This window comes from Oncorhynchus mykiss, chromosome 24, assembly GCF_057628025.1.
Source record: "Oncorhynchus mykiss isolate SJ-2025 chromosome 24, ASM5762802v1, whole genome shotgun sequence".
Taxonomy (NCBI): domain Eukaryota; kingdom Metazoa; phylum Chordata; class Actinopteri; order Salmoniformes; family Salmonidae; genus Oncorhynchus; species Oncorhynchus mykiss.
Genome location: NC_143045.1, coordinates 15,930,390 through 15,950,439, shown reverse-complemented (window position 1 = coordinate 15,950,439; position 20,050 = coordinate 15,930,390). Strand labels below are relative to the sequence as shown.

At 47.8% G+C, this 20,050-nt stretch overlaps 1 protein-coding gene across 2 annotated transcripts in view; it reads left to right on the top strand.

The window, feature by feature from the left end:
* Positions 1–19,347, top strand: part of LOC110503349 (protocadherin-16) — a 189,689-nt gene extending 170,342 nt beyond the window's left edge. Inside the window, exons 13-28 of one of the 2 annotated variants that reach the window (XM_090218447.1) lie at positions 301–664; positions 4,408–4,647; positions 5,709–5,834; positions 6,228–6,437; positions 6,610–6,902; positions 7,176–7,426; positions 8,907–9,039; positions 9,168–9,354; positions 11,233–11,346; positions 11,628–11,839; positions 12,585–12,736; positions 13,035–13,165; positions 13,903–14,189; positions 14,477–15,144; positions 15,267–15,453; positions 15,754–19,347. In XM_090218447.1, coding sequence (XP_090074573.1) covers positions 301–664; positions 4,408–4,647; positions 5,709–5,834; positions 6,228–6,437; positions 6,610–6,902; positions 7,176–7,426; positions 8,907–9,039; positions 9,168–9,354; positions 11,233–11,346; positions 11,628–11,839; positions 12,585–12,736; positions 13,035–13,165; positions 13,903–14,189; positions 14,477–15,144; positions 15,267–15,453; positions 15,754–17,685 — 5,487 coding nt within the window. In that variant the 3' untranslated portion in view covers positions 17,686–19,347. Of the gene's footprint in view, positions 1–300; positions 665–4,407; positions 4,648–5,708; positions 5,835–6,227; positions 6,438–6,606; positions 6,903–7,175; positions 7,427–8,906; positions 9,040–9,167; positions 9,355–11,232; positions 11,347–11,627; positions 11,840–12,584; positions 12,737–13,034; positions 13,166–13,902; positions 14,190–14,476; positions 15,145–15,266; positions 15,454–15,753 lie in introns of both variants that reach the window. The other variant, XM_090218446.1, reaches the window with a different exon arrangement.
* The last annotated feature ends 703 nt before the right edge of the window (positions 19,348–20,050 follow it).

Sequence of the window (20,050 nt, the reverse complement as noted above, 5' to 3'; positions counted from 1 at the left end):
AATTGGAGATGTACTCACTGGCAACTAGACCATCTCCTGCCGTTGTGCCCTTGAGCAAGACACTTAACCCCATAAACTAGTGGTTTAGGGAGTAGAGAAGAATAATTATTTATATCTCTGCAGATGAACTAATAAAGTCATTCTCTTCTGTATTCTCTTCTGTTTCAGTACCCTGGACTAATAAAGTTATATTGTATTTGACTCTATTCCAGTACCCTGGACTGAAAACATTATATTATATTCTACTCTGTTCTAGTACCCTGGACTGATAAAGTTATATTTAATTCTACTGTGTTCCAGTACCCTGACCTCCCTGACATCCTGACCCTTCACCCTTCCACTGGCGTCCTGACCCTGGCGCAGGAACTGGACCATGAGGTTACTTCCTCCCTCATCCTGGTCGTACAGGCGACAGACTCCGCCCTGAACGTCAGCCAGCGGCGCTGGGGCTCCGTGACAGCGAGGGTGTTTGTGACAGACGAGAACGACAACGCTCCAGTGTTTAGCTCGCCTTCCGCGGTCAGTGTCATGGAGGACCAGCCTGTGGGCTTCGTGGTTCTCTACGTTGTGGCGCGAGATGCCGACCAGGGGGAGAACAGACGGGTCAGCTACTTCATCAAGACTGGCAATGCTGGAGGGACGTTCAGCCTCAACCCTAATACTGGTGGGTCATTTAAAGAACTCCTAGTGTGATGGAAGTGGCTTGGTGAACCACGCTCACAGAAAGGTAACCTAGTCTGAGACCTGAAGACTTTTGTCAGCTCCCCAAGCTAATGCCCTAGGCTTTAGCTCAGCTGGATAACACAGCCTTGTGGCACGAGTTCAAACCCAGTCGGTAACACTGGCACACGGTATTGTTTTCTCACGAGAGCAATCATGTAGTTGCCAGCTGTACTGTAAACACATGGTGTGATGTCAGAAGGCTATTGGTACCATATTACTAGCTTGCATGTGGTTGGGTCTGTGAGAGAGTCTCATAAGGTTCAACCTATAATCAGGCCCCAGCACAGTTAAAACCGTATAAACAGGGAAGTGTGAAGAGATGTCGTGTGAGAGACGAATCAGAGTTAACGAAGTTACCCCAGTACATTGCGTATGCCTGCCTACCTGAGCGCTAAACCCTGCCACCACCAACACTGCTGCAGCTGTAACAACCACCACCGCTGTAAGTAACGATCCAGCTATCTGGCTGCAGTTTAACTACTTTTTCCATAGCAGAAGGCCGCAGCGAGTGTGGCTGGCAGTGAACATACACTGCTAGACACGCAACGGGCAGGGCTGCCGTGCTGCGCTGAGATTACACACACACACAAACACACACACACCAGGCCTGCAATGCATCGCTGAGATTAAGGCTTCCCTCTCCTTCTCGTTACCTGGCCCTGGGAGCAGAGGAAAGAGAGGGCACAGCACTGACTGCATTTCAATTTCATGCTTTAATGAGCCGCAACCGTCAAAGAGAGAGTGAGACGGGAGGGGAAGGAGGGATGAGGGGGGTTATGTTGGTTCTGTTTTAAGTTTTTGGGTTTGTTGTTTTCTCTCTGTATCTCTGTACTCTCTGAGATAACTTGCCCCAGAGCCTTTAGTATGGTCAGAGTTAGTGGTTGGAATAGTTTCAGCTGTTGTGACTCCTCAGTGATCCCGTCCTAAGCCTGGTCACTAATAACACATGGAGAGAGAGAGAGAGAGAGAGAGAGAGAGAGAGAGAGAGAGAGAGAGAGAGAGAGAGAGAGAGAGAGGAACATGGAAAACATATTTTGGATGTTTCCAATTCCAGTCTCTTTGGTTTACCTAGTGTTTTATTGTGTATGTATGGTTGTATTATAGTAGAGCAGTCACAGTTCTGAAGACTGAGGTGAACTAAGGTAAAGATGTTTCCTTGCTCTCACATGTTTCTTCTCATGTTAGACATTCTATTCGTTTCTTCTATTAATAGGATTAGTCTAGGGAACAGTGTCGTCTTACACAAATTGATACAAATTTGAAACTTTCAGGGGCAAATTCTCAGGCCTAGATTAAGCCTACCCCTGGACCAAAAAATATCCTAAATAAAGAGGTTTAATCCAGGAGTTGACTGGGATTCATCTGGATCAAAGGGAAACTCGACACACATAGTTTGATGATTTAATATTTCCATTGAGCCCAGAGGTGGAAAGAACCCTTAATAGAGTTAGGAGACACCCATCCTCCACCCAGAAGGATCCACGGTTACCATGATCTGTAGTAGGCTTCTCCTACACAGCTCCCTGTTGTACTGGTGTAATGGGAACCTAACCAAAACAGAATGTGTAGAGATGGGACCGTTTCTCCTGCCATCGTAGACCCTGGCCTGTGCCGGTGGACAGGATAGGACAGGAGCAGACCAGGTGGTCAGAGGATTAACTCATGCCCTTAACTGTCATTATACTGACTAATTACCTGCATTGCTGGAACCAGTTCAAGATGGGCAAGGCATGAACGTACACACACACACACACACACACATACTGGAACCAGATCAATATGGCCGATCTCTCTCTGTGACACACCTGATAGATCTTGACAGCTTCCTGTTTCTATCGCCTCAGCCGACCAGGGGATTCCTTGGTTCCTGATTGGTGGGGCAGTGGGGGAGGGGTGGAGCCAAGGTCAACGCATGTCTCACACACCACAACAAAGTCCAGAAGACCAAACTGCAAATAGTGTGCATGTGTGTGGGTGTTATCAAAGTCTCAAAAGAGGGACTGAGTCACACACACAAACACACATGCAGTTCTAATCGCTCCTTTAATGGTTCCCAGCAGTCTGAGGTTGGGGTTCTTTGGTGTTTTGTTTCTGCCTTTCATGGGAATAGATCCACACACACAGATGACTGGGTGGACAGGGTGGGTGGGTGTGTGTAAGTAAGTGAAGCTCTTGGCAAGGAGCAGCGCTTGGCCTCCGACGGAGAGGGAGGAATCACTGGTGAAAGATGAAGCTACCAGAGAAGTGAAGCTAGCAGTGAAAGCTGAAGCTAGCAGAGTTGTGAAGCTAGCAGAGTGTTGGAGCTAGCAGTGAAAGTTGAAGCTAGCAGAGTGTTGGAGCTAGCAGTGAAAGTTGACGCTAGTGGAGTGTTGGAGCTAGCAGTGAAAGTTGAAGCTCGCAGAGTGTTGGAACTAGCAGTGAAAGTTGAAGCTCGCAGAGTGTTGGAGCTAGCAGTGAAAGTTGAAGCTCGCAGAGTGTTGGAGCTAGCAGTGAACGTTGAAGCTAGCAGAGTGTTGGAGCTAGCAGTGAACGTTGACGCTAGAGGAGTGTTGGAGCTAGCAGTGAAAGTTGAAGCTAGCAGAGTGTTGGAGCAAGCAGTGAAAGTTGAAGCTAGCAGTGTGTTAAAGCTAACAGTAGAAGTTGAAGCTAGCAAAATTGTGCTGGACCACAGGGACCTTTCACAGGGTGTGAATGCACAATAGGTAGGGAGGCCCAGGCTCCCTCTCTAGCTCCTCTCCTCTCCTCCACCCTAGGCTTCCTCTCTAACTCCTCTCCTCCACCCTGGGCTCCCTCTCTAGCTCCTCTCCTTTCCTCCACCCCAGGATCCTTCTCTTACCCCTCTCCTCCACCCCAGGCTTGCTCTCTAACCCCTCTCCTCTCCTCCACCCCAAGCTCCCTCTCTAACCCCTCTCCTCTCCTCCACCCCAGGCTCCCTCTCTAACCCCTCTCCTCTCCTCCACCCCAGGCTCCCTCTCTAACTCCTCTCCTCCACCCCAGGCTCCCTCTCTAACCCCTCTCCTCTCTTCCACCACATGCTCCCTCTCTAACCCCTCTCCTCTCCTCCACCCCTGGCTCCCTCTCTAACCCCTCTCCTCTCCTCCACCCCTGGCTCCCTCTCTAACCCCTCTCCTCTCTTCCACCCCTGGCTCCCTCTCTAACCCCTCTCCTCTCTTCCACCCCTGGCTCCCTCTCTAACCCCTCTCCTCCACCCCTGTCTCCCTCTCTAACCCCTCTCCTCCACCCCTGTCTCCCTCTCTAACCCCTCTCCTCTCCTCCACCCCTGGCTCCCTCTCTTACCCCTCTCCTCCACCCCAAGCTCCCTCTCTAACCCCTCTCCTCTCCTCCACCCCTGGCTCCCTCTCTAACCCCTCTCCTCCACCCCAGGATCCTTCTCTTACCCCTCTCCTCCACCCCAGGCTCCCTCTCTAACCCCTCTCCTCCACCCCTGTCTCCCTCTCTAACCCCTCTCCTCTCCTCCACCCCTGGCTCCCTCTCTTACCCCTCTCCTCCACCCCAAGCTCCCTCTCTAACCCCTCTCCTCTCCTCCACCCCTGGCTCCCTCTCTAACCCCTCTCCTCCACCCCAGGATCCTTCTCTTACCCCTCTCCTCCACCCCAGGCTCCCTCTCTAACTCCTCTCCTCCACCCAGGCTCCCTCTCTTACCCCTCTCCTCTACTTTTCCAGGTTCTCTGTCTATCCTGAAGCCCATCGACCGGGAGGAGCAGGTCCTCTTCAACCTGACCATCGTAGCCCAGGACCACGGGGTACCAGCGCTCTCATCCAGCCAGCTGCTGTCTGTCCAGGTCATCGACGTGAACGACCAGGTGCCCTGGTTCCAGGAGAACCAGTACCAAGCCCAGATTACAGAGAACCAGCCTGCAGGAACCACTGTTCTGGTGGTGTCGGCCTCCGACCTGGACCAAGGTGAGAGATGCTAGGCTTGAGATCAGTGGGCTAACACAGGAGGTTCAGTCGTTACATACATAGTATACAGCACTGACAAGCACATGACTGTAAAGCCCTCATCATAAACTATATGTTATGGTGGCTTTCTTTATGACATAGTAATATACAAAGTACACATGATGACACACAGTTCTTCTACATATTTGCTGTACTGTTTCTTAAAAAAAATTGAACTCAGTGTCAGCCAGCAGAGCCTCTTGTTCTAAGTGTTGATCCTCCATGTGTTCAACGCATGTTCACATCATCAGCATCGGCAGTAACAGTTGGTTTTAATTGAAGACCGTGCTGGGGGACGGTGAGTGTGTGTGTGTGTGTGTGTGTGTGTGTGTGTGTGTGTGTTCACATTCCCCTGGAGTTAGTCAAGAGCACATAACCCAGAAGGATTATAAAGTTTCTCTCCAGGGTGATTAGTGGGGTAAGGTGATGGTGCCAGAGTCTTTCTCTGTTAGCACGCTATCACACACACACAACACAACACACACACACACACAATCTACCAGCCTCCGCCCACCCCGGTGCAGCCCAGCCATCCGCTTACACAGCAAAACCAACTACAAACAAATAAGAACAGGAATGCTGCTGTCTTTGCTCTTTTTGGTGAGAAAAAAATGATCGTGTTTTTTTTCGCAAACACTTATTTGCGCATGTTTTCAGTGCCCGGGGGTAGAGAGGGCTCAAAGTATAACATGACTGAATGGAATAGGACTCTGCTGGCCCAGCTCCCTATGAAAGTGATGTCCATTTGACTTACACAGCCGGCTCCAATCCTTCTCCCTACCACTTCCCCTTGGCCCTAACCCTTTGATGTTTTCAAACTGTATCTGTAAGATGGAAGCAATATTGTGGAAGCTCCACCACTGCTGCAGTGTGTATACCTACCCAGACCCTTCACATCTTCAGAACATTGAAGGTAAGGGCCAAGGGGATGGTGCAGGCTGCTGACAGATAGTATTCGGGTTTGACTTCATATGCTCCTTCTCTCTCTTTCTTTCTGTCTCTCTCTCTCTCTCTCTCTCCAGGTACCAACGGCCAGGTGACATATGGAGGCATCTCTGATGAGGGTTTCAGCATTCACCCAGCTACAGGTGTTATAACCACCACTAAAGCCCTGGACAGAGAGGCACAGGAACAATACACACTGACAGGTAACTGGCTCTGACCATAACATTTTACCCTGTCCCCTGACCCATAACCCGTAACCCCTCAGCCTAACTCCTGGCTCTAACCCTGGTCCTTAACCCTGACCCTTATCCTAATCCTAACCACTAAAGCCCTGGACAGAGAGGCCCCACAACTGTACACTCTGACAGTTAACTGGCCCTTTATATGGGGAACCCACAACATTCCAAACTGGCCATGTTTTTATAGTCCTGATTTAATGGGATACATGAGTGGTACAATGGCCATGTTGGTGTTATTTTCTCTGTTTGTCTTAAATCTCTCTAAGAAACACAATATGGTTTAGTTAATAAATACACAACAAACACTTTTAGACTGCTGAAGCCTTGTTTTAATTCCTATTCTCCCCTTTTGTCCAGTGTATGCCCGAGACGGTGGCGTGCCTCCTAACTTTGCCCGGGCGTCAGTGAGGATCCGGATGTTGGATGAGAATGACAACGCCCCAACGTTCAGTAGACTGTACTACAGTCTGGATGTGCCTGAGAACATGGAGGCTGTTGAGCTGTTCACCCTCAGAGCTACGGACCTGGACGCTGGGGACAGCGGAGAGATGACCTACAAGATCACAGGTAAGATCCAACTCATTGTAGATCACAGGAATCCAATTGAATTTATAATTTACTGATCCATTGATCGCAATTGTGAGATTTACCTATCATATTCTGCATCTCTTTCTCGCCTCCTCCTCGCTTCCTTTTTCCTCTTCTGTTTCTCCCACTTCCTCCCTCCCTCCTCTAGCAGGCGACCCATCAGGTGACTTCCGTGTGGACAGGAAGTCAGGTGTTCTCTCCACCTCCAGACCGCTGGACAGGGAACGTAGGGCCAGGTACAGTCTGACAGTGACAGCCCTTGACGGGGGCTCTCCGGCCCTGAGCAGCACGGCCACAGTAGAGGTCACTCTCCTGGACGTCAACGACCACAGCCCCCAGTTCACCAGCCCCAGCTACACCGCTGACCTCTCTGAGGATGCTCCTATTGGCTCCCTGGTGCTGGAGGTCTCTGCTACTGACCTGGACCAAGGGTCTAACAGCCAGGTACACAGACTGAACTCATAGGCTTGCGTCCCAAATGGCACCCTAGTCCCTACATAGTGTACTACTTTTGATTAGAGCCCTATGACTCCTGAGCCCCCTTAAGGTTTGCCAAATGTAGCGTTAACACTTTGGCCACCCTTTATGACATTTTGCTAACAAAAGGAAGCCATCTATCTAGACCTTCAAAGGGTTAATGAAGGCTTCATTAAGCATTAAAAGTGATGTTACTTTTTGTAATCTAATCTAATCGACTGTGCTCTGTTCTCATCCCAGGTGCTGTACTTCCTGTTGCGCGGTTCCCAGGGCATGTTCATCATTGACCAGCACACGGGACATGTCATCACCGCCGCTCCGCTCGACCGAGAACGAACCGCGTCGTACACTTTCGATGTCTGTGCCACAGACTCGTCCCCCGCCAGCCCACGCAACTCCACCGCCACGGTCAATGTGTATGTACAGGATGTGAACGACAACGCTCCATTCTTCATCCAGGACCCCCTGGTTATCAACATCTCTGCCTCCAGGTAGGTAGCCTACAGGTTAGCGAACACAAAGTTTGTCAGTTCGAATCCCATGTCTGACAAGGAAGAATCTGGTTTGGAGTGGGCTTGCATCCGGAGGGTTTATCTGTACTGTTTTGTCTTTCGCATGTCTTCTTTGTTGCGTGCCACCATCTACTGTTGTGTGTCTTAGATGCCATCATCTACTGTTGTGTGTCTTAGATGCCATCATCTACTGTTGTGTGTCTTAGATGCCATCATCTACTGTTGTGTGTCTTAGATGCTATCACCTGCTGTTGTGTGTCTTAGATGCCACCATCTACTGTTGTGTGTCTTAGATGCCATCATCTACTGTTGTGTGTCTTAGATGCCACCATCTACTGTTGTGTGTCTTAGATGCCACCATCTACTGTTGTGTGTCTTAGATGCCATCATCTACTGTTGTGTGTCTTAGATGCCATCATCTTCTGTTGTGTGTCTTAGATGCCATCATCTACTGTTGTGTGTCTTAGATGCCATCATCTACTGTTGTGTGTCTTGGATGCCATCATCTACTGTTGTGTGTCTTAGATGCCATCATCTACTGTTGTGTGTCTTAGATGCCATCATCTACTGTTGTGTGTCTTAGATGCCATCATCTACTGTTGTGTGTCTTGGATGCCATCATCTACTGTTGTGTGTCTTAGATGCCATCATCTACTGTTGTGTGTCTTAGATGCCACCATCTACTGTTGTGTGTCTTAGATGCCATCATCTACTGTTGTGTGTCTTGGATGCCATCATCTACTGTTGTGTGTCTTAGATGCCATCATCTACTGTTGTGTGTCTTAGATGCCATCATCTACTGTTGTGTGTCTTAGATGCCATCATCTACTGTTGTGTGTCTTAGATGCCACCATCTACTGTTGTGTGTCTTGGATGCCATCATCTACTGTTGTGTGTCTTGGATGCCATCATCTACTGTTGTGTGTCTTGGATGCCATCATCTACTGTTGTGTGTCTTAGATGCCATCATCTACTGTTGTGTGTCTTGGATGCCATCATCTACTGTTGTGTGTCTTGGATGCCATCATCTACTGTTGTGTGTCTTAGATGCCATCATCTACTGTTGTGTGTCTTAGATGCCATCATCTACTGTTGTGTGTCTTAGATGCCATCATCTACTGTTGTGTGTCTTAGATGCCATAATCTACTGTTGTGTGTCTTAGATGCCACCATCTACTGTTGTGTGTCTTAGATGCCACCATCTTCTGTTGTGTGTCTTAGATGCCATCATCTACTGTTGTGTGTCTTAGATGCCATCATCTACTGTTGTGTGTCTTAGATGCCATCATCTACTGTTGTGTGTCTTGGATGCCATCATCTACTGTTGTGTGTCTTAGATGCCATCATCTACTGTTGTGTGTCTTAGATGCCATCATCTACTGTTGAGCCCAGGTTTTAGTTGGACATCCATGTATAGGATTTTTAAAATTAGAATAAAATTCTTCTTCTTCTTCTCCAGTGTCTCCTCCCACCGCGTCCTGGCCACCATGCGGGCGGAGGACCGTGACTTTGGGGCCAACGGCTCAGTGTTCTACCGCTTCGCCAGCCCTGTCCGGGGCTTCACCATTAACTCTCTGACCGGGGACATACAGGTGTTGTTTCATTATTCATCAGGGTATTTAAATAACCCCTGCAAGGGATGGCTTGCATAGGGAGACTTCAGACGAAAATACTTTCATTTATTCATTCATTCATTCATTCATTCATTCATTCATCCCAGGCTACAGAGAAGCTGCAGGGACTGACCCAGGGCCAGAGGACTCTGATTGTAGAGGCTATGGACCAGGGCAGCCCAACCCAGTCCTCTCTAGGGGTGGTGGTCATCTACATCAGAGAACAGACCTACAAGGGGATCCGCTTCTCACGCCACGCTAGAGACGTCAGTCTGCAGGAGAACGCTGCCAAAGGTAGGAACAGGCCATGTTTATTTTATTCTGTTTTGTTGTGAGCCTGAGGTGAGCCTGAGGTGTGTATACTGTAATTCATGTTTAGAACACAGTGTGATAGTGAGGTGTGTGTGTTTAGAACACAGTGTGATAGTGAGGTGTGTGTTTAGAACACAGTGTGATAGTGAGGTGTGTGTGTTTAGAACACAGTGTGATAGTGAGGTGTGTGTTTAGAACACAGTGTGATAGTGAGGTGTGTATACTGTAATTCATGTTTAGAACACAGTGTGATAGTGAGGTGTGTATTCTGTAATTCATGTTTAGAACACAGTGTGATAGTGAGGTGTGTGTGTTTAGAACACAGTGTGATAGTGAGGTGTGTATACTGTAATTAATGTTTAGAACACAGTGTTATAGTGAGGTGTGTGTTTAGAACACAGTGTTATAGTGAGGTGTGTGTGTTTAGAACACAGTGTGATAGTGAGGTGTGTGTGTTTAGAACACAGTGTGATAGTGAGGTGTGTGTGTTTAGAACACAGTGTGATAGTGAGGTGTGTGTGTTTAGAACACAGTGTGATAGTGAGGTGTGTATACTGTAACTCATGTTTAGAACACAGTGTGATAGTGAGGTGTGTGTGTTTAGAACACAGTGTGATAGTGAGGTGTGTGTGTTTAGAACACAGTGTGATAGTGAGGTGTGTGTGTTTAGAACACAGTGTGATAGTGAGGTGTGTATACTGTAATTGATGTTTAGAACACAGTGTGATAGTGAGGTGTGTGTGTTTAGAACACAGTGTGATAGTGAGGTGTGTATACTGTAATTCATGTTTAGAACACAGTGTGATAGTGAGGTGTGTGTGTTTAGAACACAGTGTGATAGTGAGGTGTGTATACTGTAATTCATGTTTAGAACACAGTGTGATAGTGAGGTGTTTAGAACACAGTGTGATAGTGAGGTGTGTATACTGTAATTCATGTTTAGAACACAGTGTGATAGTGAGGTGTGTATACTGTAATTCATGTTTAGAACACAGTGTGATAGTGAGGTGTGTATACTGTAATTAATGTTTAGAACACAGTGTTATAGTGAGGTGTGTGTGTGTTTAGAACACAGTGTGATAGTGAGGTGTGTGTGTTTAGAACACAGTGTGATAGTGAGGTGTGTGTGTTTAGAACACAGTGTGATAGTGAGGTGTGTGTGTTTAGAACACAGTGTGATAGTGAGGTGTGTATACTGTAACTCATGTTTAGAACACAGTGTGATAGTGAGGTGTGTGTGTTTAGAACACAGTGTGATAGTGAGGTGTGTGTGTTTAGAACACAGTGTGATAGTGAGGTGTGTGTGTTTAGAACACAGTGTGATAGTGAGGTGTGTATACTGTAATTGATGTTTAGAACACAGTGTGATAGTGAGGTGTGTGTGTTTAGAACACAGTGTGATAGTGAGGTGTGTATACTGTAATTGATGTTTAGAACACAATGTGATAGTGAGGTGTGTATACTGTAATTCATGTTTAGAACACAGTGTGATAGTGAGGTGTGTGTGTTTAGAACACAGTGTGATAGTGAGGTGTGTATACTGTAATTCATGTTTAGAACACAGTGTGATAGTGAGGTGTGTGTTTAGAACACAGTGTGATAGTGAGGTGTGTATACTGTAATTCATGTTTAGAACACAGTGTGATAGTGAGGTGTGTATACTGTAATTCATGTTTAGAACACAGTGTGATAGTGAGGTGTGTGTTTAGAACACAGTGTGATAGTGAGGTGTGTATACTGTAATTCATGTTTAGAACACAGTGTGATAGTGAGGTGTGTGTGTTTAGAACACAGTGTGATAGTGAGGTGTGTGTGTATAGAACACAGGGTGATAGTGAGGTGTGTGTTGTCCTCCTCCAGGTACCGCCGTGGTGCAGACTCAGGCCCAGTACCCTGATGGATCCCGTAGTGCGATCAGTTACAGCATCTTCAGTGGCAACACCCTACTCTCCTTTGGAATCAGCTCCTCCACTGGTAAGCTGCTGGGGTGGGATATTATATAAAACCCATTTTGACAAAGAGTGCATTAACACATTTTACACTCCACAAAACCCTCATAAGGAATAGGAGAAGGATGAATATCCATTGCCCAATTGGTTCTCAGCCCCTAGTTATTGTTCTAACCAGGTGAGATCTGTCCTAGTTATTGTTCTAACCAGGTGAGATCTGTCCTTGTTATTGTTCTAACCAGGTGAGATCTGTCCTAGTTATTGTTCTAACCAGGTGAGATATGTCCTTGTTATTGTTCTAACCAGGTGAGATCTGGGTACAGAGCTCCATGGGGCTGGATTATGAGGAGTCCCCTAGACTCCGCCTAGTGGTGAAGGCTGAAACTGCATCCTCCAGTTCCTTCATGGCGGTCAACCTGATCCTTCAGGACGTCAATGACAACCTGCCGCGCTTCCAGCTGCAGAACTATGTAGCCTACATACGAGAGGCACAGGGATATCATTTTCCTATCATACAGGTAGGTACACTAACGAGCATGCATGCACACACACACACACACACACACACACACACACACACACACACACACACACACACACACACACACACACATACACACACACACACACACACACACCTACACACACACACCTGCATCATGCTTGACTGTGGATGGAGTGTTAGGTTGTGGGCTAGAAGATGCTCAGACAGTAGAGAAGACCTGGAACGTTTCAGTGCTGCTGTGGTAGTTCTGAGAGGTGACAGTCTGTTCCTGTCCCTATAATGCAGTGTGTTTCCAACGTCCCTGTTGAGTATATACACTATGCTGTATGAAACCACAGCCATATAGAACCCTTTTATAAACTCTGGTTCCACTGTTCCAAGTCCCATATTCATTACCAGGTTCTGTTACTGTTCCACAGCTGTTGTAAATCTGTTCTTTGTTTTGATTGATTTCCTCTCTAACCTCTGATCTTGTGACTTCCTGTCTGTCCCCAGGTGTTGGCAGATTATTATTATTTTTGATATTTTTTTGTATTGCTTTCAAAAACAAAACAACATTCAAAACAATGAACAACAAATGAAGGCTGAACAACAGCCAATGACAGAAAAATCTGTTTCCTACACGTTAAAACAGATTGGAAATGGCTAACCATAAACACAAGTACACTTTGCTTTTAAGACAAAAGAAAACCAGTGATATCAGAAGACTGCTTTTTTTGTTTTGATTTTCTTTCTGACTTCCTGTCTGTCCGATGCAGGTGGTGGCTGATGACCTAGACCAGGGCCAGAATGGTCAGGTGACCTACAGCCTGAGGTCGTCGTCTCTCAGCGGCCTGTTCAAGATCGACTCGCTGACCGGAAGCATCACCACCGCCGCTATCATGGACCGAGAGATCTGGACACAAACCAAGTGAGGAGCAGGGCCTTGGGATGTGGTTGTGAGAGTGTGTGAGTGTATGTGTGTGTTTGTTCACAATGGGCCTGACATGTGGTTTCCCTCAGTGGGCTAACCTTTGTTTTCAGTCTATAAATACTCTCCCTGTTCCTGTACTCTCTCTATGTATTGGAATCTAGATTTCTGTCATGCTCTGGGAAACAACAGGTTCTGATGTAAGACAGCAGGAGATGAAAGGTTATGAAACCTGAAACATAAAAGATAAGAACTAAACTCCAACTGACAGTTTATTTTTTCATTTCCATGGCATCAGGCTGGTTGTTACGGCGACGGACCGGGGCACACCACGATTGGCCGGCTCGGCGACCCTCACGGTGATCATCGTGGACCTCAACGACAACAGTCCTACAATCCCTCTGCCGCGTGAGATCAGAGTACCAGAGAGTAAGTCAATGACCCACAGGTCTCAACTGCAGACCCCCCCCCCCCCCCATCAGACACTTCAGGCAGGCTAAAGCAAACACTCAAAGTATTGAGATGATTTGAAATACTGTATTTGATCCCAACTGACACCCTATTCACTATATAGGGCACTACTTTTGACCAAGGGGTGTATATATCAAGAATCTTAGACATTTGAGACACAGTCAATTTAACAGTGAACCTTTAGTCCAGAGATCTTATCCCTGATCCTTACTCCTTCTCTCTCTAGCAGCACTCAGCAGTTCTCAGTGATAAAACAGACTTTTTTATGAGTCGTTCTGAAGCCAAGTTCCCCTCTGTTCATATCCTGCTGTACATCTGAAGTCTACAGTTTCTTGCATAAAATATCCAATTCAGAAAGAAAAGAAATCAGAAGTCTGCAATATATTCCTATTAAGCAACGTGATGTAATAGGATATGTTATGAGGTAGGAGCTAGTTCTAGGGCTATAATGTTGTTCCCATATAACAATCTCACAAGCCCTGTTTTCTCTCTCTCAATTCAATAGAAATTCAAGGTGCTTTATTGCCAAGGGAAACATATGTTTACATTGCCAAAGCAAGTGAAGTAGATAATAAACACAAGTGAAACAAACAATAAAAAATGTATCTCTCTCTCCGTAAGTTCTCTCTCTCTCTCTCTCTCCTCCCTTCCATCTCCCTCATTCTCTCTCCCTCCAATTTCCCCTCTCCCTCCAGACACTCTGGTTGGCTCGGTAATAACCCAGGTGACAGGAAATGATGTGGACTCAGGCCCCGCCCTGTCCTACACCCTCCACCTGGACCCGTCTTCCCAGGGCGTATTTGGGATCCACCGCTACGGGGGCGGGGTGTCTCTGACCGCCCCTCTGGACTACGAGGAGAAGACCTGGTACACGCTGACTGTCAGGGCTACTGACTCCAAACACCAGACTGAAGCTAACCTCACCATACTGGTGGAGGATGTCAATGATAACGCTCCTACGTTCACACAGGATCTTTACCAGGTAGTCTATCCTCTAACCGGCCTCCACTAGCCTTTGGAAGATCTGCGTTTGTGTTGGCAGGCATTTGTGTAATGATGCCATAAGACACAATGAGAATTTGATCAGATTTAGCTGAATTATTTTATGTACATGCAGATCAATAATGATGCCATGTGTGTGTGTATGTATCGATCTTCCTCATTTAGTTTACTAAGACAGATACTTGATACCATTAACCATTAACCTGCCTGTCCTCAATTATTCTGGGTACATCCCTGAATACACCCGGTCATGTTTGTGTTTTCCAGATGACTCTGGCAGAGCACTCCCCAGCTGGCAGTGCAGTTGTCACTGTGACAGCCACAGACCGCGACTCTGGGGAGAACGGCCGCGTCACCTACAGAGTGATGTCATCAACCCGGGACATCTTCTACATCGACCCCAGCAATGGTACCCTGTTTATCACCCAGCAGGCAGAGTTTAACTCTGAAAACCCTTCTATCCTGGTGGTAATAGAGTCCAGAGACATGGGAACACCAGCCCTCTCCTCCATCGCTACTGTACAGGTCCAGGTGACTGACGTCAATGACAACGCGCCCGTCTTCCACCAATCAGAGTACAGAGCCACGGTGTCGGAGGACGGCCTTCCGGGCACCACCATCCTGACCCTAGAGGCGACCGACGGCGACGCGTCGCGCGACAACTGCGGCTTCGACTTCACCATAGCCAGCGGAAACTCAGGCAATGCCTTCCAAATCGAGAGCAGCGTACGCTTCCTGGAAGGACGGGGCTTCCAGACGGTAGGCAGCGTGGTATTGACCGGTGAGGGGCTGGACTTCGAGGCAGTGTCTAGTTACAACCTGACCGTGGTCGTGTCGGACCGTGGCGTGCCCCAGAGAAGCTCGGCTGTCTCTGCGCTGATCAGTGTGACGGATACTAACGACAACCCTCCGGTGTTCAGCAGGGCAGAGTACAGGTAATTTGGTACTTTGTTGTTTGTTAGATGTCCTTAATTCCTCTTTACATGTGTTTGCATTGGGGAACCAAATGTCATGTTTTAAGGAAAAGCGATTGATAAAATCCCCTTGAACCCTGCAGTGTGGTGCTGAGTGAAGGAACAGCCGCAGGGACTGAAGTCCTCAGCCTGTCTGCAACAGACCCAGACTCCTCGGCAGTAGGGAAGGTGCAGTACCTGATCAGCTCTGGGGATGAGACGGGAATGCTCCAGGTAGACCGCTGGACCGGAGCCCTGAGGCTGCAGAGACCACTGGAAAATGAGAGACAGGTACCATGGAACTTCTGGCTTGGGATGTGCCCAAAATGGCACCCTATTTCCTATATAGTGCACTACTTTTTTAAAGAGCCCTATGGGCCCAGGTCAAAACTAGTGCACTATATAGGAAATAGTTTCACATAGAAATAGATTGGATTAGTCGTTGGTTATCCACCTGTTTGTATATTCTGCTGCTGGCAATTCATTTCCCTTCAGTGATTAAGGAAGTATTAATCTCTCTCTTTATCTCTCCATCTCACTCTCTCTCTCTGCTGTCTCTCTCTCCCCTTCTCCCTCTCTTCCTCCTACTAGGCATCCCATGTGATCATTGTGCAGGCGTCAGATGGACAGGGTCACTATGCGCTGGCTCCAGTCACTGTGGAGGTGAAGGACATTAATGACAACAGACCTTACTTCCCCCTGCCTGTCCTCACCGCCAGCATCAGAGAGAACCAGCCTCACAACACCCTTGTCACCATGCTGCACGCCATCGACCAGGACACGGGAGTCTTCGGACAGCTGAGATACTACATGTTGGACAAGACTGGAGAGGGGAAAGACGCCTTCCTGGTCAACCAGACGTCAGGCGAGGTCCGGACTCGCTTCACCTTCGACTTTGAGAAAGTCAACTTGTTCAACTTTGTAGCTCTGGCCATGGACGCAGGGAACTTCTCTGCCACGGTGACCGTCCAGGTGTACGTGACAGGGGAGGATGAGTACGACCCTGTGTTCTCCGACCCAGAGTTCTCCTTCTTAGTTCCTGAGGGGTCGAAGAAGGGCCAGAGCATTGGTCAGGTGACAGCCAGAGACGAGGACGAGGGAGTGGATGGGATTGTTCTGTACTCCCTAGCTGACCCCTCGCCCTACTTCCAGGTCAATGCATCGACGGGCGTGGTTTTCCTGAAGATGGACAGCCACGTCCATCATCTGAGCAGGTCCAAGAGGGAGGTCCGTGTGATGAACCTTGACCTGAAGGCCCACAGCCCTCTGGAGACATCCCGTGTGGCCACCGCTCGCCTCACCGTTGACGTAACACACACCTCCTTTGGCGTGGCATCGGACATGAACCTGCTGCTGGTCAGTGTGATTGCTGTGTCCCTGGGAGCCATCCTCATCCTCATCTTCATCGCCATGGCTCTGTTCTGTGTGAGACTGAGACGTCAGAGGAAGGAGCAGCAGAGTCGCTGCAGACCTCCAGCCTCTCCCGGCCACGGCACGATGCTGCACAAACTAGAGGAGACTAAAGTCACTGGTACCGACCGGAACGACCGCATCTACCACCAGGCCTTACCAGGGTACACTTCCGACCAAACTGGGAGTGGTGTGGGAGGGCCATACCCCCGCGGGGGCTCCCTGGACCCATCCCACTCCAGCGGGCGTGGCTCGGCGGAGGCGGCGGAAGACGATGAGATCCGGATGATCAACGAGTACCCCCGTGTCTCCTCCATCTCTTCGTCCATGCAGGAACACATCTCAGCCCGCGGGCCAGACTCTGGTATCCAGCAGGACGCTGACCAGCTGTCTGACGTCTCCTGTGAGCCCAACATGGACGCAAACCAGTGGTTCAAGGCCAAGAAGCTGGCCAGTCTCAGTGGGACTCTGCTGTCTGGCCAGTTGCCTGTCTACAGGGAGGATGGAGGAGGTTATGTGGGGGTAGGGAGGGGGCTGAACATCTCCCACCCTAAAGACTATGCCTTCCCAGTGGATGGTAAACCCGCTGTGGACGGCTCCCTCACAGCCATAGTGGCCAGTGACGAGGAGCTGAGGGGTAGTTATAACTGGGACTACCTGCTGGACTGGTGCCCACAGTTCCAGCCATTAGCAAGCGTCTTCACGGAGATAGCGAGGTTAAAGGATGAGACGGCCCCTCCTAACCCTCGCAGACCGCTCCAGCACAAAGCCAAGGTGGACCCCAAACCCCCTCGCATTGACCCCCCGCCCCTAATCACCTCCATAGCCCACCCCGGGGCGAAGACAGTCCCGGTCAAGCCTGCCCCCGTTAAACCCTCTGTGGGGAGGTCCTCCTTCCCCCATCTGGCCTCCCTACGGAGGTCCCCCATCAGTCACGAGGGCTCCCCCTCCTCAGTAGCCATGTCCCCCAGCTTCTCCCCCTCCCTATCCCCCCTGGCCGCCCGCTCCCCGGCCATCACACCTTTCGGCGTCACCCAGGGCCCCTCAGCCTCCATGATCAGCACCACTGAACACAGCATGGAGCACAGTGAAGAGGCCGAGATGAGGATATAGACTATAGACTCACAGATAAGGATATAGACTCTATTGACTAACAGATGAGGATATAGACTCTGTAGACTGAGGAGGATATAGACTCTGTAGACTGAAATGAAGATATAGACTCTATTGACTAACAGATGAGGATATAGATTCTATCGACTCACAGATGAGGATATAGACTCTATTGACTCACAGATGAGGATATAGACTCTATTGACTCACAGATGAGGATATAGACTATCGACTCACAGATGAGGATATAGACTCTATTGACTCACAGATGAGGATATAGACTCTATTGACTCACAGATGAGGATATAGACTATCGACTCACAGATGAGGATATAGACTCTATTGACTCACAGATGAGGATATAGACTCTATTGACTCACAGATGAGGATATAGACTATCGACTAACAGATGAGGATATAGACTCTATTGACTAACAGATGAGGATATAGACTATCGACTCACAGATGAGGATACAGACTGTAGACTGAGATGAGGATATAGACTCTGTAGACTCTGAGGTACTAGAGATTGGAAGACTGATACTGAGTTATTGTTCCTCAAAAGACAGAGGTGATGTATCAATTGACACCCTATTTAGGTTGTAGGGTGGTACCCCTCCTAATGTGTAATGGTCACAGTATCTGGTGTCAATAGACTGTATCGTACAGTGTACCTTCCATTCTGGCAAGAACACAGAGTGTGGTTAATACTGTAGTTAAATAATGAAGTAACTCTCAAATGGACTCTCCAACGTGGTAGCTGCATCATAAACTAATGGGACTCTCAAACTGAACCAGAATCAAAACTGAGGCGAAAATGGATGTTGCCTTTTCCTCTTCCCTCTATCCAATCAGTGTCAAGAGAACAAAACTACCCAGGATTTTCACATTCTAATGGGGAGCCATGATGTCAATATTCTGTAGAAGATATTTTTATACTGACTTTGGTTTCTGACTAGAAATGGCACTAATTCTGTGCCAGAAGGCTGTTATAGCCTCAGGATATATTTCCATATGTGTATATTTCTAGCTATGTAACAGTATGTGTGAACTCCATGTTGGTTCTATTTTATGTACTTAACCATTGTGTTCTTGGAACGAAAAAAAGCTCTATATTTCTATTAGTGTGATTGATTGGGGGATATGCTGTCATTTCTTGTAAATATTTATTACGGAGGAGCGAAAAAAGAGCTTGCGTTGCTGGAAGAACATGATACCAGTATCAATACAGTGTTTGGTCAAGAAGCTTTCAAAAATAATCTGCTGAAGTGTTGGATCCCTCTCATACTAATTCAGTGTGCCATATGTGTGTCTCCCAAGGGAATAGGGTTCAATTCGGGATGTAAACACAGTCTTTTGAGTCTTGTTTGAAAGGATCAGTCATGCATGTTCTCATGTCCTAAATACGTTCCTTTGTTTCTTCCTCCAGTCTAGTTGAGGTGAACTTGACACCGATTGATCGTGTCCTTTTTTTCAGGTGTCTTTGCTGTGATTTTAATCACGATGAGCCGTACAGGTCTACTTGGTATTCTAGTGGCATAGTAGACCCAGACAAGGGCAGAACCACTCAGACACAGACAGGGGAGGTCAGAAACATCACAGAGACTAGCTGCAATATAACTACAAAGTTGCCAGCAATAGAACAAAGGAAAATAAAACAAATGTCATGTATGTCAGCAGACAGGTCTAGTTGTTATTGTAGTGGCAGTCGAACCATCCAGACAGACAGGTCTAGTTGTTATTGTAGTGGCAGTCGAACCATCCAGACAGACAAGTCTAGTTGTTATTGTAGTGGCAGTCGAACCATCCAGACAGACAAGTCTAGTTGTTATTGTAGTGGTAGTCGAACCATCCAGACAGGCAGGTCTAGTTGTTATTGTAGTGGCAGTCGAACCATCCAGACAGACAAGTCTAGTTGTTATTGTAGTGGCAGTCGAACCATCCAGACAGACAAGTCTAGTTGTTATTGTAGTGGCAGTCAAACCATCCAGACAGACAGGTCTAGTTGTTATTGTAGTGGCAGTCGAACCATCCAGACAGACAAGTCTAGTTGTTATTGTAGTGGCAGTCGAACCATCCAGACAGACAAGTCTAGTTGTTATTGTAGTGGTAGTCGAACCATCCAGACAGACAAGTCTAGTTGTTATTGTAGTGGCAGTCGAACCATCCAGACAGACAAGTCTAGTTGTTATTGTAGTGGTAGTCGAACCATCCAGACAGACAGGTCTAGTTGTTATTGTAGTGGCAGTCGAACCATCCAGACAGGCAGGTCTAGTTGTTATTGTAGTGGCAGTCGAACCGTCCAGACAGAAAGTCTAGTTGTTATTGTAGTGTCAGTCGAACCATCCAGACAGACAAGTCTAGT